This window comes from Bacillus rossius, chromosome 2 (assembly GCF_032445375.1).
Source record: "Bacillus rossius redtenbacheri isolate Brsri chromosome 2, Brsri_v3, whole genome shotgun sequence".
In the NCBI taxonomy this organism is placed as follows: Eukaryota; Metazoa; Arthropoda; class Insecta; order Phasmatodea; family Bacillidae; genus Bacillus; species Bacillus rossius.
In genome coordinates, this window is record NC_086331.1 from 91,467,961 (window position 1) to 91,492,824 (window position 24,864).

The 24,864-nt window shown below is 43.5% G+C and overlaps 1 protein-coding gene across 2 annotated transcripts in view; it reads right to left on the bottom strand.

The window, feature by feature from the left end:
- Positions 1-8,419, bottom strand: part of LOC134529455 (glutaminase liver isoform, mitochondrial) — a 207,080-nt gene extending 198,661 nt beyond the window's left edge. The window contains exon 1 of one of the 2 annotated variants that reach the window (XM_063363571.1): positions 8,250-8,419. In XM_063363571.1, the coding sequence (XP_063219641.1) occupies positions 8,250-8,393 (144 nt within the window). In that variant the 5' untranslated portion in view covers positions 8,394-8,419. The remainder of the gene's footprint in view (positions 1-8,249) is intronic. The other variant, XM_063363572.1, reaches the window with a different exon arrangement.
- Between the last annotated feature and the right edge of the window lie 16,445 nt (positions 8,420-24,864).

Sequence of the window (24,864 nt, forward strand, 5' to 3'; positions counted from 1 at the left end):
AAATTCTACCAAAAAATCTGAAAAAATTAAAAAAATAAAAAATTTCTCTTTTCGAGGGAAAAATTCCCGTTTCGAGGGAAAATTTCCCGTTTTTAGACCTTAAAAATCCCGGTGGCTAGAAATGTCCTAGAAGAGGCTTAAGCATCCTTAACTCAAGCCTCAGTTAAGACGCTATCAGGTTGTGACCTTAACCTTTGACCTTGACCTTGACCCCGACGGCCATTTTGGATCCGCCATCTTGGATCCGCCATTTTGGATGACGTCATTTTGTTTTCTCGAACATTCCGGCGATATGTTATCCGCCATTTTGAATGATGACGTCACCGTTGCATTTTCCGTTACGGCCGCCGTCTTTAACTTTTTTATTTATTATCCGTTTTTATTGAATTTTTTTTAAAAATTATAAAAAAATTCAAATAATAAAATTTTAATAAAATATTTATAAAAACATACATTAACGACACGAAGCTCGGAGTCCTCGGTTCGAACCCGACGAGTGCAAAAAAATAAAAATGACGACCGATCCTTCCTCAATGGTGACTGCAGGCAGACTGCTCCCCCCACCACTTTTTATCATTCATATATATCGTCAGGTAACATGACGTCATGTCCGCCATCTTGTCTTCGATGCTGGAGACCGCCATCTTGTTTTCGTCGGCGAGAGTGCGCTGATGACATGTTAGTTTAGTTCTTATCCGCTAGAGTGCAGTAATCAATTATTGCTGTGACACCCGCCATCTTGTCATTTGGCCGCCATCTGGGAATCGTGTAATTTTTTAGCTAGGAATTTGGGAAAAATTCCAAAATTCATTAAATAAATCACTCATTAATTTACCTATTGAATAGTTACTTGGTTCGATCTAGGATGATGCAAAAAATTTAAATATAACATCAATTTAACATAATAGTAACAGGTTCGAGTAATTAAACACCGCAAGTTCTTTTACAAACATAATATTTATTACATAATTTCTATTCTACTACAGGATCACTTACGAAAGCTAGCAAATTTATAATAATTTAGTTCCGCAGCGGTGTGAAATGACTAATTCTTAGCTCTAATCGGTTTATACTAGACAGAGTCCAGCCAGAACCTTTACAGACATAGTCCTCCTCTTCTTGACAGAGTTTCTGGATACCGTTTTTAACAGTTTGCTTCACATCGTTAGAACTGTAAATTACTGCAGCCGATGTCTTGAATGCACACTTCTTCACTTCGTCATCGAACGGATATGGCTTTCCATATATACAGTCCAACCACAAGTTATATTTCAAAGGTCCGTTTGTTGCTACATCATCAGTAAGCTGATTGATTATCTTCTGTCTGATATCGTCAAGAAAATTACAAATGTCTTTCGACTCACCGAACGTATTTAGATAATAGTAGTCTTTCAACGTTCCACGAAATGCAGACTGCGCCAAGTAGAAGCCATTATCGTTCACTTGTAATGCTCCGAACACAGTCTTAGGTTTAGTTCCATGTTCAGACGTCATACCAATCGGTTGCTGGGCATCTGTTTTCTTGCTTGTACGCTCACGAGCCTTCAACCTAAACCGAGGAGTCGAAATGTCGGCAGGTAGTTCAGCAGGAGCACGGACTTCACCTTTACAGTTTTTCGCATGTCGTCGCAAATTATCAATTCGAGTAAACCATTCATGACACTCATCACAGCGAAACTTCATGCGAGAAGGATTCTTCTTGCATTTGCTCCTCTCATGTCTTCGTGCATCATGAGCAAATGCGAACGTCATATCACAGTAGCTGCAAGGATACCGGGGTGATGAAGACGAACCTTTCAGACCCGATCCAGATACTGACGTTGCAGCAGTTGCACCATCTCCAGACATACTCTTATGCACATCAATGCACCGTTGTTGTATAGAAACCTTTACTTTCTGCCGAACAGCAGGACCTTTGCATCTCTTCATGTGCGTTTTCATATTATCTTGTCTTGCAAATTGCCTGTGACATTTCTTACAACCAATCATTTTGCGATAAAGGTTCTTGGCACATTCTCTATTCTCATGTCGTCGAGCATTGCTGTTGTTTGAGAAAATCTTGTCGCAGTAACAGCACCGGTGTTCGCTAGTTGTTGAATCATCACCCATTGAAGTCTCCATTGATGGCGAAACAGCATCCGTTGAGGTTTCCTGTACAGCCAGCACTACCGGCATTTAAGTCTCTTCTGCTGGTGGTATCACATCTGTTGAAATCTCCTCCAATGTTGACGTCGTCGTTGTCAACGGGATCTGCACCTTCTCCATCATAGCTGTCGTCAAGGTTCCCGTAGTCGACGGTACAACCTCCATCGAGTTCGAAGTTAAAGACGGTAAAGATGCCATCGAGGTCTCAAGAACAGCTAATTGACACGACTTATGCACCAGAAGAAACAAACTAGACGATCCTTACACCGCCGACGTCAGTAACAAACTGAGCGACCTGCTGTCTAGGACTCGCTTATATACATGCACCGTATGGAATAATACGCTAGTCAAATCAAAAACCATTTACAATAATACTAGAGTCAAAACAACATTAAAAATAGAAGGACCATAAACGAAAAGGCAGCACATTTGGAAGCACCGACAACGAAAAGGCAGCACATTTGGAAGCACCGACAACGAAAAGGCAGCACATTTGGAAGCACCGACAACGAAAAGGCAGCACATTTGGAAGCACCGACACCGAAAAGGCAGCACATTTGGAAGCACCGACAACGAAAATGCAGCACATTTGGAAGCACCGACAACGATAAGGCAGCACATTTGGAAGCACCGACAACGAAAAGGCAGCACATTTGGAAGCACCGACGACTAAAAGGCAGCGCATTTGGAAGCACCGACAACGAAAAGGCAGCACCATCATCAAAAAGGCCACACATTTGTCATTGGCTCCAATATTCATTGGCTCCAATATTCATTGGCTCCATTATTCATTGATTCCTTTCAGTCATTGGCTCCTACAGTCATTGGCTCCTACAGTCATTGTCGGTGCTTCCAAATGTGCTGCCTTTTCGTTGTCGGTGCTTCCAAATGTGCTGCCTTTTCGTTGTCGGTGCTTCCAAATGTGCTGCCTTTTCGTTGTCGGTGCTTCCAAATGTGCTGCCTTTTAGTCGTCGGTGCTTCCAAATGTGCTGCCTTTTCGTTGTCGGTGCTTCCAAATGTGCTGCCTTTTCGTTGTTGGTGCTTCCAAATGTGCTGCCTTTTCGTTGTCGGTGCTTCCAAATGTGCTGCCTTTTCGGTGTCGGTGCTTCCAAATGTGCTGCCTTTTCGTTGTCGGTGCTTCCAAATGTGCTGCCTTTTCGTTGTCGGTGCTTCCAAATGTGCTGCCTTTTCGTTGATGGTCCTTCTATTTTTAATGTTGTTTTGACTCTAGTATTATTGTAAATGGTTTTTGATTTGACTAGCGTATTATTCCATACGGTGCATGTATATAAGCGAGTCCTAGACAGCAGGTCGCTCAGTTTGTTACTGACGTCGGCGGTGTAAGGATCGTCTAGTTTGTTTCTTCTGGTGCATAAGTCGTGTCAATTAGCTGTTCTTGAGACCTCGATGGCATCTTTACCATCTTTAACTTCGAACTCGATGGAGGTTGTACCGTCGACTACGGGAACCTTGACGACAGCTATGATGGAGAAGGTGCAGATCCCGTTGACAACGACGACGTCAACATTGGAGGAGATTTCAACAGATGTGATACCACCAGCAGAAGAGACTTTAATGCTGGTAGTGCTGGCTGTACAGGAAACCTCAACGGATGCTGTTTCGCCATCAATGGAGACTTCAATGGGTGATGATTCAACAACTAGCGAACACCGGTGCTGTTACTGCGACAAGATTTTCTCAAACAACAGCAATGCTCGACGACATGAGAATAGAGAATGTGCCAAGAACCTTTATCGCAAAATGATTGGTTGTAAGAAATGTCACAGGCAATTTGCAAGACAAGATAATATGAAAACGCACATGAAGAGATGCAAAGGTCCTGCTGTTCGGCAGAAAGTAAAGGTTTCTATACAACAACGGTGCATTGATGTGCATAAGAGTATGTCTGGAGATGGTGCAACTGCTGCAACGTCAGTATCTGGATCGGGTCTGAAAGGTTCGTCTTCATCACCCCGGTATCCTTGCAGCTACTGTGATATGACGTTCGCATTTGCTCATGATGCACGAAGACATGAGAGGAGCAAATGCAAGAAGAATCCTTCTCGCATGAAGTTTCGCTGTGATGAGTGTCATGAATGGTTTACTCGAATTGATAATTTGCGACGACATGCGAAAAACTGTAAAGGTGAAGTCCGTGCTCCTGCTGAACTACCTGCCGACATTTCGACTCCTCGGTTTAGGTTGAAGGCTCGTGAGCGTACAAGCAAGAAAACAGATGCCCAGCAACCGATTGGTATGACGTCTGAACATGGAACTAAACCTAAGACTGTGTTCGGAGCATTACAAGTGAACGATAATGGCTTCTACTTGGCGCAGTCTGCATTTCGTGGAACGTTGAAAGACTACTATTATCTAAATACGTTCGGTGAGTCGAAAGACATTTGTAATTTTCTTGACGATATCAGACAGAAGATAATCAATCAGCTTACTGATGATGTAGCAACAAACGGACCTTTGAAATATAACTTGTGGTTGGACTGTATATATGGAAAGCCATATCCGTTCGATGACGAAGTGAAGAAATGTGCATTCAAGACATCGGCTGCAGTAATTTACAGTTCTAACGATGTGAAGCAAACTGTTAAAAACGGTATCCAGAAACTCTGTCAAGAAGAGGAGGGGATATGTCTGTAAAGGTTCTGGCTGGACTCTGTCTAGTATAAACCGATTAGAGCTAAGAATTATTCAATTCACACCGCTGCGGAACTAAATTATTATAAATTTGCTAGCTTTCGTAAGTGATCCTGTAGTAGAATAGAAATTATGTAATAAATATTATGTTTGTAAAAGAACTTGCGGTGTTTAATTACTCGAACCTGTTACTATTATGTTAAATTGATGTTATATTTAAATTTTTTGCATCATCCTAGATCGAACCAAGTAACTATTCAATAGGTAAATTAATGAGTGATTTATTTAATGAATTTTGGAATTTTTCCCAAATTCCTAGCTAAAAAATTACACGATTCCCAGATGGCGGCCAAATGACAAGATGGCGGGTGTCACAGCAATAATTGATTACTGCACTCTAGCGGATAAGAACTAAACTAACATGTCATCAGCGCACTCTCGCCGACGAAAACAAGATGGCGGTCTCCAGCATCGAAGACAAGATGGCGGACATGACGTCATGTTACCTGACGATATATATTTGAATGATAAAAAGTGGTGGGGGGAGCAGTCTGCCTGCAGTCACCATTGAGGAAGGATCGGTCGTCATTTTTATTTTTTTGCACTCGTCGGGTTCGAACCGAGGACTCCGAGCTTCGTGTCGTTAATGTATGTTTTTATAAATATTTTATTAAAATTTTTTTATTTGAGTTTTTTTATAATTTTTAAAAACAAATTCAATAAAAACGGATAATAAATAAAAAAGTTAAAGACGGCGGCCGTAACGGAAAATGCAACGGTGACGTCATCATTCAAAATGGCGGATAACACATCGCCGGAATGTTCGAGAAAACAAAATGACGTCATCCAAAATGGCGGATCCAAGATGGCGGATCCAAAATGGCCGTCGGGGTCAAGGTCAAGGTCAAAGGTCAAGGTCACAACCTGATAGAGTCTTAATTGAGGCTTGAGTTAAGGATGCTTAAGCCTCTTCTAGGACATTTCTAGCCACCGGGATTTTTAAGGTCTAAAAACGGGAAATTTTCCCTCGAAACGGGAATTTTTCCCTCGAAAAGAGAAATTTTTTATTTTTTTAATTTTTTCAGATTTTTTGGTAGAATTTTTTTCCACAAAAATGGAAATTTTGAGGAATTTTGGGCAAATTTTGCCCAATTTTGACACATTTTGAAGGTCAAATTCAAGGTCAAGGTCAAAGGTCAGGGTCACATCCATCCAAGATGGCCGCCGTGACGTCACAATCCAAGATGACGGTCGGCACCTCGGCACCTCAGCCTGAAGCCTGTTTCCGGAACCCCTTTTCTATACTACTTCCGTTATTATATTATACCTGTCAAGTTGAACATCTGAATCTAAACGTTCGAATGTTGTGAGCGGCTGTAGTCGTTGCGAAGGTCAGTTATTTAATGTCTCTTCGTATTTCGTATTAGTGATGTTAGTTTGATTGCATTATGTATGTTTCCTAGGTTATTTTTCACACGCGTGGCTGATTCTTGCAAAAAATGTATAGGTTAATTGGATAAGGTCAGTGACATTAATAAACGTTTTAATTCGCAACGAACACCTTATTATTGTGAACAAATCGTTCACACGTTTTTTTACAGTATTTTAATTGTAGTGAACCTATAACCTAACAGACCGTTCACACAAATTTATAAAATTTTCATTGTATCCAAACCTAACCTAATCATCCATTAAAAAGGTAAATTTCTGGTAAAGAACTTGAAATATTGCAATGCCGTTTTACTGAATAAATATAAAATTTGTAAAGAAGTACAGAAATTCATTTTTTAATTTTGGTTTGCTTTTATTAGAATGCGCTCCTCTGCTAGATAACTACCCACTTATGAATAGTCCTTAAAAAACTTTCATCAGCCACAATGTTTTCCGCAATATTTAAGGATCGGGTGAACCTCGGCGACCCGAGCTTCGAGCCAGTGCGCAGCTGTGGTCTCGCCGAGACCTGTTGCTCATGCAAGGTGCGCTGCGTCGTTGTCGACAACCTCGTGGTCCAGGGGCTCTGCAGAGCTGCCGGGCGACGATGGCCGTCCACCGCCCTTGGCCGTGGTAAAAACAAGAATGTACGAGAGATTTGCGGATATGCGACTTCGACGCCATCAAAAGCCGGCGAGGGACGATGCTATCAGAATGGAGCACTGACTGAACGGTAGGTGGAACGGGAGTACCACGAGGAAACCCACCGGTTCATGGCAACATGCGCCATGTTTGCCACTCGCATGAATCTGGGTTTGATCCCGCCAAAAATCTAACCCCAGAGGAGAAGCCTCCTTGACTCTGATAGGGTTTTAACGTCGTGCGGTCCTGGTTAGGAGTGCATCTGCGATTATAAGGGCAACGCTCGCTTGTGCTTCTAGGACCGCATCGCCTCCAAACGCAAGGCTCTGGACTGGCGCGCTGTCTTCACGTCGTGCATAGGGCAACTATGATATTATGTGGCGGAGAAATTAAGATAAAGTAGTATTGTAAGTCCATTGAGTGATTTCAATAAACTGTACCGGAATTTCCATGCATATAAATTATTTTAAAAAGACACGTTTTTCGCTATTTTCATTCTTCTAAAAATACAGTTTAAAAATAAATACGGGGACAGGACTACTAATCCGCTCTCAGAGTATTCTTGAGTGCTTTCGTAAACAACGCTATTAAGATATCTAGAACAGTTTTCAAACCACGTGGTGTCTCCTGAAGCTCTGCACACCGCAAGTGTGCCTGGGTAGGCGCTGCCTTAAGGCGAAGGGACCTCCAAGATTATAGTGGGCTCCAAACTGCTTGGTAACTGACTCAGTGCTCGTGAATGTTAGCCAAAACGAGTTTTGAGATCCAACCCACCACCTACGCCACTCGGGCATGACGCGTTAGGCGGGTGTCGTCGCGCTATGCGGTTGCAAGTTTCTACTGTGATTTCTTCTAGAAAATTGTTTACATGCTTGATTTGAATCAATGAACTAAATGCATTCTTGAGAGCTCTTCGATATGCAATCTAGGAAAAGCAGCTGAGGGAATATTCATCCAAGAAACTCTGCGGAAGAAACGCATGGTGTTAGACCGGCCTTAGCGAGCACCCTTCCAGCGGCAGCTGGGGCGCCGGCCACCCACGTGGAGGAGAAACTCTCACTTGCCGAGACTGAGACATGCTTTTTTTGAAGTAGTTTTGGACACAACCGCTAGATAGTAGCTTTCATAATATAATTTGAACATGGCTATAATGATTGTGAGAAGTAATTCATAAGTTACTTTCAGGCAAAAAAAAAACAGTGGAAATTAATTCACTTTATCTTTTGGAATACCAGATATTTTGCATCCCCTATTCATTTTCATTTTTATTAGAAAACAGCATTAAGTGTTTTTGCACGGCTAAGCAATTAGTCAAGTAGTTAGTAAGCCGAACCTCCCGCTAGCAGTTACGGTCCCACGCGACAGATAGCGCCACCCACCTGCGGCAGGCGCGCGCGAGCCGGCGAGAGCTGGCGCGACGACCGGTGTCGCCTCGCGACGCCCGCCCACTGCAGCCTGCTGGCTTCGGCGCACAGGCAGCCGACGTAGCGCGCGCTCAGCCGGGGCAGCGCCGAGCTCGCCATCGTAGCCGGCGCGTGATGCCGGGTGACTGACTGGCGGCTGGCACGCCGCCGCTCTCCCCCGGCGCTGCATTGGTGCCTCCCCCGAAACTACGGTACACCTCAGTCTAATTATGGTACGTTTATATCAAAGCCGTGTATTTTTAGCGAAAGGATTTCCAGACCACTTTATAGCGTTGTCTGTGTTTAGTTCAGGCACATGACTACTTTCAGCACACCACTCAAGCCATCCAGTGCCATTGGCGTAGCTGTGTTCATAAAGTTGGGGGGGACAAATAATGATTTTGATGTCATGTACACCAATTACCCTCTTACTAAGACGGGGGGTCGGGGGGATCCGGGGGTCCTCCACCGGAAAATTTTGATTTTAAATGTGCAAAATAGCACTTTTTAAGCAGTTTTTCTATCTAACCATAGGATACATCGATGTTAAAATTATTATTGTTTCCTTAAGATAAAATTTGATGAGTGAAGAAATTACAAATAAAGTTGGGCAGAAAAATATTATAAAATAAAAATATCACGGTCTAGAAAGTTGGGCGGGGGGGACAGTCCCCTCCAACCAAAAAGTTCAGGGGGACACGTCCCCCCTGTCCCCCCCCCCCCCGGGTTCCTACGCCCTTGCCAGTGCGGAAGCAAGCGCGTCCTGAATAGCCCGGCCAAATAGGGCAATGGCTTGCTTCTCTTGAAGACGACCGCCGATTGCAAAGTAAAAGTCGCGAGTGCAGGCGTACCTTATTGCAGTCTAATAAGCGATCAGTAGAGACCTGCAAAATACGCGGTTTCGATGGCCTTCAGGATAGACTGCACATACCACTGTACACTCGGGCAAATAACGCAAGTTCATTGGCTGCCGACTTGTAAGTCGTCTCAGCTGGTTTGTCTGTGATTCGATCCTTCTATGGTTGAGGGATTATAACTGGTTGAGATTCGTCCAAATGAACAGTAAGCCAATGGAAAAATTTTCTAAGAGGTATATGTGTTTGAATTCTAGCCTATCACCGAATGAATCCGCGAATTTTGCAGGTCTCTAGCGATCAGGTTATCTTGCGAAATATACTTGTACCCAAGTATAACATAGGTAGACTACTGGAAAAATTTGCGAGTTCAGTGACCTCTATGGTAGACTCCATAATCTACGTAATATGTTAAATGTAACCTGCTAATTGGCTACTGACCTGTTAACTGGGAGACGTGAGACTGGATGTTTATTTACTGGGGGTTTTTGATTGGTAAAAAAAAAAGCTTATCTTTTTTTTTAGATTCAGCGCATGTTTATATTATAGTACATCACGATATGAATCTGCGACTTTTTCCGGAGTCTATTCATTGATGTTAATTCTTGCGTAGATTGTAGTTCATGTCAGGCATTTCACTTGTTACAATTCCTTGCTTGCATCTTTTTATCGCACTTAATGTATCAGAAGGCATGTACGTAGGAATATTTATATTTATAAATATAAATATAATTATGAAAAAAAAATACATTCTTCCGAAGTAAATCAACCCAGAAACCCTGACAAACCAACTTTATCAGTTGAGAGAAGATGTGTATTCTTATGTTGACATAAAGGTTTTAATTACATTGTCTTCACTGCTAAGCTGAAGTCCAAATAACTCGCATTATGTAATAAACTTAAAACAATTTTGTTTGCTGAGTTTTCACTTTTTACTTCGGTTCAAGTGAAATGGTGATGAATTTGCGTACCGTGATGCCCAAGGCTCGATCGTGGTGCGCGTACCAAGATTATGGCGCGTGAGACAACTGCGCCGTCTCGCACAGCTCATCGAGCGCGCGTACACCGCCCCAGGCAAGTTCGAGGCCGCGCCGCGCGCCAGTCAAATAAACACGATGCTATTTCCGTGCGCGGGCGCTAATTTAGAACCTCGACAATACGGACTGGCACCGTCTCTTTACCTTGTGCGTCTCAGTGACAAGAAGTGCGAGTGACGGTGGTGCAATAACCCGTGTTGCCTAACGGGAACAAATATTACTCATCAAAACTTTGGTCTTGATCTGGGGCGCGTGCGCAAAGCGTTTCCGAAGGCACATTGATCCGTCTCGCTGCCAAAATTCGACTACGGTTCCAGCAATAAAAAGTCTCCCAGACCAATAAAAAATAATTAAACTTAAACTAACATAATTCATTAGCTCTTCTCAAAAAACACACACGTTATGAAAAGGCCGAAAACTTACGTACAGTAAAATTATTGTAAATTATTTATTTTTACAGTATATATTTTATTACGGGCCTAAATGCACCAGTATTCCACCTTCTCCAGCCTTCATCCAGTGTGATAGTTTTTATGGAAGTTTGTTTCAAAAATAATGTTCTGGACTTAGTAAAAATTCATCTCAATGTGACTTTTCTTTATTAAAGAAATTTGAGACGTGGACAAAACGAGGGGCATAGCTATTAAAATAAAATTCACCATTATTTTAGTGATACTTTTTTATTTATGTTAAATAATTCTGTCAAATTTTATACTACTACTTAACAGAGAACTGAGATTCGTGTTGGAAAAAAGAAAAATTGTAATCTAAAATGTATGGTTTTTTTATTTGCACATGTCTGAGATCTATAATTATACTTAACCCAAGAGTTTCCAATAATGCTGGTATAGTAAATACAAATAAGGCATAAATTCACTGAAACTGTCAAGTTAATTTTAAAACTTCATTCTTTTCTCTTTATTTTAGTTTAGCTTTATTGTAAAAATAGTAATCGCTTGTATAAAATTAAATTAATTAAAACACATAGATAAAATATTGTATATTAAACCTTTACGCATAGCGAATTAAACTAGTGTTTAATAATTTTTAATGCTTTAAAATACTTTAAGCTATTTTATAAGCCTGAATTTTGCTATAATTTACAATAAACCACGGAGCCCATCAGTATTCTCAGGTCTCTTAAGTGGTGGCTCAAACTTGCTACTTATTCCACTACGAGTTTGCTTATGAAATTGCAAAAGTTTTTTTTACATTTAATTCTCGAGTTTCAGAAAGAAATAATTTCATTCAGGAAAATTTAATTGGCTGCAACATTTGCGCGAGATCAAAAATCGTACATTTGCCATTATTGCTTGCATTGCATTAGTGATGCAATTGGAGATTTATATACTGACGTCGTCCGGGCCTGCGGCCCCTTTGAGCCCGATATGGCACCGCCCAACCACCGTTTCAGTTCAAACCTCCCGCTCGTGCGTGCGTGTGTGCGTGTGTGTCTAGCCCGGCAAGAGGGCGCTTAGCTGCAGTGCGCCGCACCCCTAATTTGCTACGTTTTAATATTATTTGTAAACCCTTTTTGTTTTCATTCGTCTTTGCCCCAGTGTTGTGCAATTTACTTGTGTTTTCTGTAATTTAAATAGGTTACCTTAAATAACTATAGACGTTGCCCGGGCGGACCCGAACAGGCACGGACTTGGACGAGGATAGGAATGCTTTTATATGAATTATCATTAAATAAGTAAATAGTAACAAACTTTCCATTGTCAGTAATTTTTATATATTTTTAATGTTTATCTGTAATTTACTCAACTTTCGCCGGGGCACGGAGTCGTAGAATATAGTAACGGTAATTGTGTTGGCGCGAAGGGCGCCATGTTGCCACCTGCGAGCGATGAGCTCAGCCCAGTCCATCTTCATCACTGACCGAGAGCAGACGCGCCAGCACCCCGGGGACTTCAACCTTTGTTCTGCACTGACCAAGTAATTCTGTCTCATTAAGTATTTCTGAATCTCTTTCGCTCGTCATCCTCGGGGCAGCTCTCGGCCAGCGGGCTGTTTAATTAATTAATTGTCTCAGTCGAGTTTTTTCATCACCGTGTAATAAGTATACTTTGCAGCATGGCCACGTGTGTGGACCATGCCTTCACCTAAACCGATTCGTGCCTCAGGCTTTTTAACCGTGTAATGTGTAACGTGTAACGGGCGTGTAGAGAGACGTGTTAGTGAGATTAAATCTGGAGAATAAATATAAAGTGAGTACTTATTTAATCACGTGGTGAGTGAGTCTAGGAGTGTGGCGTGCCCGACGCCTAGAGCGGGCCAGGTCTGGGTAGCTAGGATAGAAAGGGCTGGTAACTCGTCCCCACTTGGGCTACGTCACGCCCTGAGTGAGAGACTCCGCCGGGTCCACGTGCCCTTCCACGTGGTGGCGCCCATAGTTAACATCTCGAAATCACCGGCAATGCGCGATCAGCCCTCAAATGGCGCCCAAGAACGTGGGGCGAGTTACATCTTCCGCGAAAACCAGACCTGTACGAGCGTGTGAGATAGGCGGTTGTTACGCGGAGCGCGCGGAACTAAAGTTCGCGCCGGAACTATTGTTCCCGCGGAGCGCATAGCGGGACTCTGGCGCGCCGGCCACGTGATCAGCCAAGCGCACGCTTCCAGGAATCCGCGCACAAACAACGGACTCCGAGCGCAGTAAGTAACACAGTGCTGATGTGTTCGTGAGGACTGTTCGTGTGCAGAGTACCACGTGCGTAGACATGTATCCGTATCCGGACGAGTGTATCGGGTGTTACTTTCCCCGCCCGAGTTGGGACTTGCATGGCAGGACCGCCGCCGGATACGAGTGTGGCTACTGTACGGAGTACCGCATACACGGCGTGACGAAATGTGGAGCTAGGTCGTGTCCCGGAGGTAGTAGCGAGGGATACCGCTGCCAGGAATGTGCCGGCCTGTGGCATCGTGGCTGTATCGGCGAACGTGAATGGACCGTACTGCGCAAGTTTTTTACCTTCACGTGCGCACGGTGCACTGCCTACCTAGCCACCCAGGCGCAGTACGAGGCAGAGACGCTGGAAAATCCTCCACGACACGCCTCGACGCTTCCCGAAACGCCGACGCCGCTCACGCCGACACCGACTCCGATCACGCCGACACCACTCACGCCGAAAAAGACGCCGCTCACGCCGACGCCAACCACGCCGAAAACGACTCCGCTCACGCCGACGCCAACCACGCCGGAAAAGACGCTGCTCGACTCGCCGACGCAGCCCGTGCCAAGGACGCCGCCCGTTGCCGGAACGTCACCGCCGCACCAAGCCGACTCCTCACGCACGACGCCGACCCCAGCACCACGAAGGTACGTCCTGACGTCACCCGCACCGCCACGTGTTACGTTACCGACGCCTACCGCTCTGACAAAGACGCCCGTCGTCCTGACGCCCACGCCCGTCGTCCCGACGCCGACGCCCGCCGTCCCGACGCCCGCCGTGCCGATGCTCATCGACTTGACGTCTCCCGACACAAGTCCGATCCCGCCGCCGCCTGCCACACTGCGTTTCGTCGACCCGACGCCACTTATCCCGACGCCGACGCTCGCCGTCCCGACGCCGACAATTCCGCCTCCGCCACCTCCTGTCCTGGAGCCGCCAACCTCGGCACCTCTCGTCGACCTGACGTCTCCCGACGCTGGTCCTAACGCATCATCGCCAGCAAGACCTCGTTTCGCCGACCTGACGCCACTCATCCCGACTATGATGACGCCTGACTCGCCGAAGCCAACCGAGCGACGCCCGACAACGACCGTCCCGCCGCAGTCTGATACGCCGTCCAGCACCCGCCTCGTGTCGGAGACACCTCCCGACGCCGGAATGACCTCGCCACCGCACCGAACCGCCGTCTCGACGCCACCAAGGTCATTTCCGGCGAAACCCGCATCGTCTCCGCCACACGACTCGCCACGGACGCCACCAGACTCGACGCCGACGCTTCGTGTCACCTTGTCGCCACCACCTGGCTTCGACGTCATCCGGCCGTCGTCACCGCTACCAGAGTGCGCAGTCGCAAACAGGACGCTTTGCGACACGATGTCCAGGGCCATGACGCCGAGACGCCTGAGCGCCGCCCCGCCGCCTGGATTTGCTCCTCTGTGCCCGCCTGGCTTCGAGGCACAGACGGATGAACCGGACCGAAAGAGACGGACGCGCGCGACGCCGACGCTGACGCCGCCTACAGGCCCACCTGACGCGACGCCAGGAACGACCGAGACGCCACGACGCCCGATTCCGACGCCGAATGCCGCAGTACCGGAACACCGGTCAAGTGCCCTGCCGCCCGAGACGCCACAAAAATGTCGCAAGTTGGCAACATTGGGACGCCGCACCGTGAAGAGTCGCCTGAGCTCCCTACATCCGCCTGTCGCGATGCAGGTCGACGCCACGACGCCGGGACGCCCGACCGTCCCACCACCGAACGTGACCACCACCCGGACTTCGACACCTGTCACCCGTCTGTCACGACGGGCCGCGAAGCGCCCGCCTGTCGGCGAGGCTGAGCCGGGCCGTGCCGAGCGCCGCCCGCGCTTGCTGCCCGCCTGCCACGAGCCGCCTGACCTTGGCCGCCGCCGTCCCTGCCGGCCAGCGCCCTGGCCACCGCCACGCTATCACACGCAGCAGCCGCCGCAGCCGCAGCTGACGCAGATTTGGGGCTCGGGACAACTGGTGGGTCACCACCCACAAGGTTAGTCAGCCAGCGCCCATTCTGTCCGTGTGTATCGTCCTCCATAGTGTAAATATTGCTCAACTGTCATTTTGTAAACATTGCTCGCCGCCATCATGTAAACATTGCTCGCCCTTCCATCGTGTAAACATTGCTTGTCCGTCCGTCATGTCAACATTGCCACCTGCCCGCACAAACATAAACATCAACATTGCCACGTGGGAGTGCGCGACGTAAACACCACAGGCAACGCCCCCCAACCATCTGTCAAACGGCGCTGTCATATCGGCCTACTTTCGGAGGGGGCAATTGACGTCGTCCGGGCCTGCGGCCCCTTTGAGCCCGATATGGCACCGCCCAACCACCGTTTCAGTTCAAACCTCCCGCTCGTGCGTGCGTGTGTGCGTGTGTGTCTAGCCCGGCAAGAGGGCGCTTAGCTGCAGTGCGCCGCACCCCTAATTTGCTACGTTTTAATATTATTTGTAAACCCTTTTTGTTTTCATTCGTCTTTGCCCCAGTGTTGTGCAATTTACTTGTGTTTTCTGTAATTTAAATAGGTTACCTTAAATAACTATAGACGTTGCCCGGGCGGACCCGAACAGGCACGGACTTGGACGAGGATAGGAATGCTTTTATATGAATTATCATTAAATAAGTAAATAGTAACAAACTTTCCATTGTCAGTAATTTTTATATATTTTTAATGTTTATCTGTAATTTACTCAACTTTCGCCGGGGCACGGAGTCGTAGAATATAGTAACGGTAATTGTGTTGGCGCGAAGGGCGCCATGTTGCCACCTGCGAGCGATGAGCTCAGCCCAGTCCATCTTCATCACTGACCGAGAGCAGACGCGCCAGCACCCCGGGGACTTCAACCTTTGTTCTGCACTGACCAAGTAATTCTGTCTCGTTAAGTATTTCTGAATCTCTTTCGCTCGTCATCCTCGGGGCAGCTCTCGGCCAGCGGGCTGTTTAATTAATTAATTGTCTCAGTCGAGTTTTTTCATCACCGTGTAATAAGTATACTTTGCAGCATGGCCACGTGTGTGGACCATGCCTTCACCTAAACCGATTCGTGCCTCAGGCTTTTTAACCGTGTAATGTGTAACGTGTAACGGGCGTGTAGAGAGACGTGTTAGTGAGATTAAATCTGGAGAATAAATATAAAGTGAGTACTTATTTAATCACGTGGTGAGTGAGTCTAGGAGTGTGGCGTGCCCGACGCCTAGAGCGGGCCAGGTCTGGGTAGCTAGGATAGAAAGGGCTGGTAACTCGTCCCCACTTGGGCTACGTCACGCCCTGAGTGAGAGACTCCGCCGGCTCCACGTGCCCTTCCACGTGGTGGCGCCCATAGTTAACATCTCGAAATCACCGGCAATGCGCGATCAGCCCTCAATACATATACATATATATGTGTGTTTTTTATTAAGAGATCAAATATTCTCCCTGTCTGGAGGAGCAGAATATCAAAACAGTATAATTTTAATAATTATTTTGAAAATATGCCATTGGTTGTTTGCACTGTACGTCATAGAGAAAGACCAAAAAACGGAAAAAGAAAAATGAATACATACACAAACACAAAGAAAACAAGCTAAAATAAGTCGATGTCAAATATTTATTAAATACAAAGACAGCACAAAGAATACCGTGAAATGATTTATTTAGAACAATATCACAACATATGCAAACACAGTGGCGAGACAGTTGAAAAAGAAAAACAATAACTTTGGACAACACAGTGACTGACATAAAACATCGACAATACAGCAACGCACATGCGAACACAGTGATGAATTCAAACAGGTACTCTGACAACACAACCACAGAAGTTAAAATGAACACAGTAGGCTTTCCAAGATAAAACGTATGAATACAATCAATAAATATTACTCGTATTTACTGCGTTAAAAATGGACTGCATTGAGTTCGATGAAAGAATGTTGGTTATCTTTCAAGTAAATATTATAATTAATGTAAAAACAAACATGCACTAAGCAAACAATGGAAACATTCAATCTCTTTCTAGAAACCATCCTTTAACTACGTAATTCTTGCAACATGCGAGTATTCCGCTTCATTTAAATTTAAACATTTTACGTAACGGAATTTTCGTGCCGTATTTTAGATAAGCATTCACTTGCAGATATGGTAATAGTTCAGCACGCATTATGTAACAAATCTTGGGAAAATTTATGTAACAAACCTTTTGGCCCTTTCCTACTTTTTTTGCTAAGATGCCAGCCTAGCGACATTGCGATAAGGAGTATAAAGAACTGTAAACATGGCACCCGGACACGTAAGCCAGAAACAGACAAAGACAGGCGTGGGCAAATGTACGTGATAATCGTTTAGAGTGTCGCTTTCGTGCTACCAGCTCGTGACTGGACGTTCGAAATCATTTGGAAGTCCCACGCAGTATTTCACACAATGTTGCACCCAAGAAAAACATTTTGTCGATGAAAATTTTATGTTTAGAAACATGAGCAGTTAGATCTAGCATTTAAAAAAAAACTGGATTCAATTAAAGAATCGTGTCCTTGGTAACAGATTTTTCACATTGTAAAGACTATAAAACACTGAGTGTTGTGTAATTAGTTTATCTTCATTCTGCAGAAGGTAAGGTAAGGTAAGGTAAATTGATCTCATTACAGTTTTCCACCACCTAGTGCGGCTCATCTGCACCGAATCACTTTTCAAACTTGCGGAAAATCTCAATTGGTCGCCACCGAGCTTGGGTCACCGAGGACCAGATAAACAGTGTTTAAATTTTGGATTCGCATTTGGGAGGGTCTGAGTTCAAATAGCAGAGTCGTTCTGATATTGTTTTGATTTTCTGTGAATAATTTAAGGCAAAGGCTCATGCTATCTTAATTTCCTCCGCTGTGGTCGTTTTACATGTGTGTGCCTTTTACGGCCTTCCAGTCGGCGAGACGGAAGTCCCCGACGACGAACTAAGAAAAGAAAAAATATTAATAAAATAAGAGACGAGTGATCTGACCAATCGACCACGGTGTCCTACCCATCCCCCAACCGCCCAGTGGCCGGAAAAAAGTGAGTCATACGTCATTCACGAATCTAAGTCTTAAAAAGAGAACATCGGGAATCACTGACGACCAGCCCGTTTTGCTCCTAAGTTGTCTTAAACCAATTAAATTTTTGTAGCCTAGTTGCGCTGGCATCGTCAAAAGTATATATATTGGTTTCGGAAACTGAGTTCTGGATGTGGAGCCGGAGCCGTTGTCCGCCATATGGGATTTTGACGTATCGGTGGCCATATTGTATTACCGCTAACTCGACCCGGCCACCATTTTAGATACTCCCATTTTGGATTTCGCCAACTTAGATCCCGCCATTTTGTATGAATGTTATGTTCGCCATATTGAAAACCCGTAACTATTATCCAAAAACTCTGAAAATTTTTAATTTATAAATAATTATTTAAATACAATTTTAATAACATTTAAATAAAAAAACATGTCATGGACCTTGGAGTCCTCGGAACGAACCCAGTTTGGTCATTCGATTTTAAAATAGTGACGGGTCCTTCCCCTATGGTGGCTACTGGCAGACAGTCTACCCATCACTAATGCTAAGAAATATATATAAATACAAGTATGACATAACAGCGATCTTGGATTTGTCATTTGGTTTTTTTTTGTTAAGTGTTCGCTGCCGCCATTTTAGTTTAATTTTTGCTCGCTAGAGTGTAGTAGTGCCAATCACCAAATCGTCAACTGTCTTAGCATTCGCCATCTTGTCGGCCATTTTGGCTGCAATATTGAAAATATGTAATTATTTACCTAAAAATTAAGAAGAATTCCAAAAATCATTCAATAAATTACTTATTTATATAATGATTGATTCGATCGATTCCTGTTCTTTGTTCGATCCTTGGTCGGTGCAAAAAAAATATTTTAACTTAAGAATATTTATTTTACTATATATTTATTATCATCTCAATTTAACATTTTACCATAAAATTCAATGCTTCAAGAAATAAAACAACATATTTTTACAAACATTATTTTTTACATAAAATCTACACTACTACAAGTACAACAAAAATTACTAAAGTCGTTTAGCATTTCTTGAATAATTCAGTATTCCTGGAGTGTGAAGCTATTCCTTTTATTTCTTAGCATGTATTTTCAGTTTGTCGTCCTTTAGTTCTCTCTTTGTTATGAATGGTGGATGGTCACAAGGGGGCCAACTAGCCTAAGAATGAACCCTGCGGGCAAGTTCGCAGGTAGAGCAGGACTCTTCTCCGGGTGTGACGTCACCACGTGGCTAACAGAAAACATGAATAAAATTAGCAGAGACCCCCGCTGGCTGTAGTAGCCACCAGGGATGCTTTGATAACTACAGAAATCAGAATGACTACAAATATGGTATAACTATAACAGCTTTTGTTGGCATATTTTCACTGTACACACGCTACCCGTAACGTGGTCTGTCGTAGATGTATGGCCGTAGCTTGAAACAGCACAGGGCCTATCATGGGACTATGATATATAAGCAAACTAGCTGCCCGACCCGGCTTCGCACGGTTGTATTAATGGGGGAAAAAATGAGACCAAATCTCTTATTTACAGTTATAATAAATGAAATAAAATGAAAATTAATTAATTTTGACAAAAACTTAATACAATGCTTTGTGAAAAAACGAATAGCACCGATGGTTTCCCGACTCAAGCATGCAACGTTGTCATGGAGACAAAAGTACCCACTTTTTCCCGGGCTTAAACACCAATCAACATTGATAATCAGTTTATTATTAATTATAAATTATTAAGACCATTAATCGAAATAAATACAATCCTATCTCTCAAGTTGTAAAAAATTACACATAAATGCCAATTTTCATCGAAATCGGTTAAGTGGTTTAGGAGTCCATTGAGGACAAACATTGTGACACGAGATTTATATATATTAAGATTAACGCGGTGATCAATAATTCAAGAGCCTTCAGGCCTTAAGTCCTAGGCTGATGTGGTGCTGCATCGTCCGTGTGCTGCCTTGATTCGTAGACTTTTAAGGCGTAGTACGAATGAAGCACACTCTAATTGACAACACTGCTAAATACATAACACTAATGTAACAAAACCCTAAATGCGCAATGGCTCCACGTAAATGCACGAAACCAGAATAACGCAACTTAGAGCGGGGGTAGTTGCTTATACAGAATGAGTTCACTAATGTCAGTGGCATTGGTGAAACGTTTAGTGCTGTGGAGGGCTAGCCATGGAGCTGATGAAGGGCGGTGATGCACTTACGCAGTGCTGATTGTGGCGGTATCGCGAATGGTGTGGAGTTCTGTGCTGCGCAGATGCGGCCGGCCCTGGTGAATGGTGAAGTCCAACTGCCGAGCTAAGAATCGCGCTGTGCTCCTCAGAGCCGGCTTCCTGTGCAACATCCCATTCGCAAAAGGAATACGTTAGACCACGTTGTGGTTATGGTCTCACCAACCCAACCATTTCTTTATTAATTAGAACATAATTAATGTGATAAAGACGTTGACAAATATTCTGAATGAATGAACTTAATAATAAGCTGGTACAGTTATGCCCTGGTCAATTGCCGCTCGGGCAATCGATACGCCGCCGCGCGGCTGACATTTTTTGCGTTGCACTCGGCCACACTCATGCTGCGCTACTCCTTTTCGACGCAACGATGTGTCATAATGGTCTGTGCAAGCGAAACGAGCTCTTGGAACAATGTCATATTTAAGTCGACTAATTGGTACACCACATTTTTCACATAGACAAGAATTTTCTAATTCATTAAAATCACAGTGGTATATGTCATAGCACTTTACACAGGCTGTGTTTGCAAATGCATTTCTACAGAAGATGCAGTCAGATCCTGATAAATGTGCAATCAGTTCTTTGCAAAATTACATGTGAATTTTTAAGTGTCAGTAGTGTATAAACTGGTTACAATTCATGTTTCACTGATATTGAATGCTTTTAGGGATATTATTACAATCGTGTATTACACGAATTTTCAAGTTCTTGATGTTGTCACAGTAGGCTCAGTTAAGTGATGGAACATAGTCAATTTTTGCTTCATTTATCGTTATCACTTACACTCTTGACAACCAGGGTCTGGCTGCTGTCGAAACTGCATATCTAGATGACTGTTGCAGTGCTGAGACAGTGAGTACAGCTTACATCGGTATATATGTAACTGTTGGCATCGTTTGCATCAGGATCTGGGCCACCGTCGGAGTCGCTGCCATCGAGCCCATCGTTGGTACAGATACCATAAAATCGACACTGGAAATGATTAACATCGATTAACAGTAGTCTATAATAGGGCATCCGGGCACTGGCGCTGGCGCGTGGAGCCGAGAGCCGTGGAGTCGTCTTGGATTGTGACGTCACGGCGGCCATCTTGGACTCAAAAATTCCTCTAAATTCCTCAAAAATGACTCAAAATGACTCAAAAATTCCCGTTTCGAGGAAAAGTTTCTCGTTTTCTTCCTCATAAATTCAAAAAATTAGGATTTCGAAAAACCTCAAATGTCTTTTGCCTTAGAAAGAACACAAATTCCTAAAAGCGGATTAAAAGTCCTAAGAGCAAGCCGCTCTAAGCCGCTAACGTCATCTAAGACTATGACATCACCGTTGCAATTTCCGTTACGACCGCCATCTTGAAAAACTTTAATTATTATCCGATTTTAATGAAAAAAATTTAAATTTATAAAAAAATTCAATTAATAAAAATTAAATAAAAAGTATTTTAAAAACTTACTTTTACGAGTCCTCGGTTCGAAACCGAGGAGTGCAAAAAAATTGCAACTGATCCTTTATCCAAGGAAGTCGCTGGCAGACTGACTCCCCCCACCACTTATGTATAAGTATATATATCGTCACCTAGTATGACGTCATGTCCACCATCTTGAAAATCCGTGATTTTAATGCTAGAAATTCGGGAAAAATTAAAAAATTAATAAAAAAATATTAATAAAAATTTAATAAAATATTACTAAAAAACCACTGTTGCACTCATCGTTACGGTCGCCATATTGGATTATATAAATGTTGCATGTTTCGTTACGCCCGCCATCTTGGTTTAGTACGATGTCATCGTTACACTTTACGTTACGACCACCATATCGGATCCTATTAATGTTACATGTTTCGTTACGGTCGCCTTCTTAAAAATCTGTAATATTTATGCTAGAAAATCCGAAAAAAATTCCAAAAAATATTTTAAAAATCGCCTACTTCAAATGATTAGTTACTTAATTGTTTTCGGTCCTAGGTTCGATTTCCGGCGAGAGTAAACCAGTAATTTATTAATATATTAAAAAATTCTCAATAAAAAGTAATAAAAATGTTTTACACCACACACGACATTTTGAATTATGTCACCACTGTATAAATTATCGTTACGAACGCCATCTTTAAAATCTTTATTACCCGATTTTAATGAAAAAAGTTCAAAATGCAACAAAAAATTAACTCTTTAGAATACTGATTGATTAGATTGATTCCCGTCCTTGGTTAGAAACCAGTAAGAGTAAAAAATAAAAAAAAATAAAAACAGATCCTTCCTCCACAGAAGCCACCTACAGACTGACCTACCACCACCAATAACAAGGTATATATCGTCGGAAGGAATGACGTCATGTCCGAAACCTTGTCTTTGTCTGCTGGAAGTCACCATCTTGTTTTCGTCTGCTAGAGTGTGCTGGTGCAATGTTAGTATAATTTTCTGTTCACCATGCCTTTTACCTCTACTGTTGACATTGAACTTTGAACTTGACATTGAAATTTGACCTTGAAATTTGACCTTGACCTTGAAATTTGACCTTGACCTTGAAATTTGACCTTGACCTTGAAACTTGACCTTGAAACTTGACCTTGAAATTTGACCTTGACATTGAAATTTGACCTTGACATTGAAATTTGACCTTGACCTTGAAATTTGACTTTGACCTTGACTACCATCATGGATCCGACATTTGAACTATAACTCTATCTTTGCTCATCAATGAGAAGATCTCAAGCCAGAATTTTATGTATTATTAGTAATTCTTTTTTAATTATTAATTTTTTTTAATTTTATGTTATCAATGAAAATGTGTGGCGGTTTTCTCCATGTGCTCCCGATTTTCCATGTCAATATTATGATGGTTTTCTCCGTGTGCTCCCGATTATTCTTGCCAATATTATGATGGATTTCTCCGTGTGCTCCTGATTATTCTTATTAATATTTAAATTGTTTTTTCCGTGTGCTTGCGATCATTTCTGTGGTTTCGGTCAGAGGTCAAGGTCACACCCATCCAAGATGGCCGCCGTGACGACACAATCCAAGATGGCAGACCGTGAGAAATCTGAGAAGCACTAACAGGAAGGACGAACTTCCTTCTCCTTGGAGACTAGCGAAGCCATCCATCTTATGCGATCGATAGTGAGCATCCCGCATCCCGCATAAAAGAAATATATATTATTTACCTGCAAGCAACACGTGGCGTCATCTGTTGTTGAAAAGCGGAACTACTTGCAACAAGTACCTTTGCATGAAATAAATTTAACTCTCACCACTGAATAGTGCTATTGTAGTCAGTTAGAGACATGAAGTTTCGTAGCCACGCGGCCAATTAGTCATGCAGTCTCGTAACCATGCGTTCTGGAAGCTTCGTAGTCCTATAGCCTCGCGATCACGTAACCTTGAAGACTTGCAATCGCATAGTCTCGTAACCTCATGGCTCGTAGTCTCGTAGTCATGATGCATTGGAGCCTCGTAGACTTGAAGCTACGTAAGCAAGTAGCCTTGTAATCTTATAACATAATGCTGATGGTGCAGTTGGAGCAAAAGAGAAAATTCCGTCGAAGACAGATGCGGAAATTGGAGCCTTGTAGACGAGTAGCTTCGTAGTCAAGAACTCATGCAGACTTGTAGTTCTCTATCCTCGCAGTCACGTAAACTTGTGTTCTAGAAGCTTCGTAGCTCTGTAGCCTCGCAGTCTCGTAAACTTGAAGATTCGTAGTCACGTAGTCATGTAACCTCATGGCTCGTTGTCGCGTAGTCATGATTTCTTGGGACCTCGTAGAATTGTAGTTACGTAGCCAAGTAGCCTCGTAGACTTGTAGCTACGTAAACAAGTAGTCATGTAATCTTATAACATAATGCTGCTGGAGTAGTTGGAGCAAAAGAGAAAATTCCGACGAAGACAGATGCGGAAATTGGAGCCTTGTAGACGTGTAGCTTCGTAGTCGAGTACTCATGCAGACTTGTAATCCTGTATCCTCGCAGTCACGTAAACTCGTGTTCTAGAGGCTTTGTAGATCTATAGCCTCGCAGTCTCGTAAACTTGAAGATTCGTAGTCACGTAGTCCATTGAATGGTGCTATTGTAGTCAGTTAGAGACATGAAGTTTCGTAGCCACGCGGCCAATTAGTCATGCAGCAAAGAAATAAATAGTATTTACCTGCAAGCAACACATGGCGTGTAATATATATTGTAGTGGCCATCATGGCCACATGGAGGTGCAGAGGCCACGAGGCAGGAGTAACAAGGTAGAGAGAGAAAAAGATGGATGAGATATATCGTGTGGAATAAAGAATAAAGGTGTGAACAAGAAATAAAACATGGTGTCAGATGTGAATTGTGCTTGTGCCAAACGTAGATTTGCAGAGAGACATGGCTACTCAAAGTGCGGACGGGTCTTATAGGTTACCGGAGGTGCTGGACTTGTCATCAAATGTAGCTGAGGATTGGAAAAAATTCCGACAGCGTTTTGAAATATTTCTACGAGCGTCTGGCAAGGACAAAAAAGATGATGGGTTGAAAGTGGTATTGCTGTTGAACTGAATCGGAGATGACGGGTTGGAAATTTTTAATACGTTTAACATTGATGAGGCATCTGGCAATAGTTATAAGCAAGTGGTAGATGCCTTTGAAGAGTATTGTGCGCCACAGAAAAATGTGATAGTGTAACGGTTCAAGTTCGGAATGATAATACAATTGGAAGGACAGTCATTTGACAGTTTCTTAACGGCGTGAAA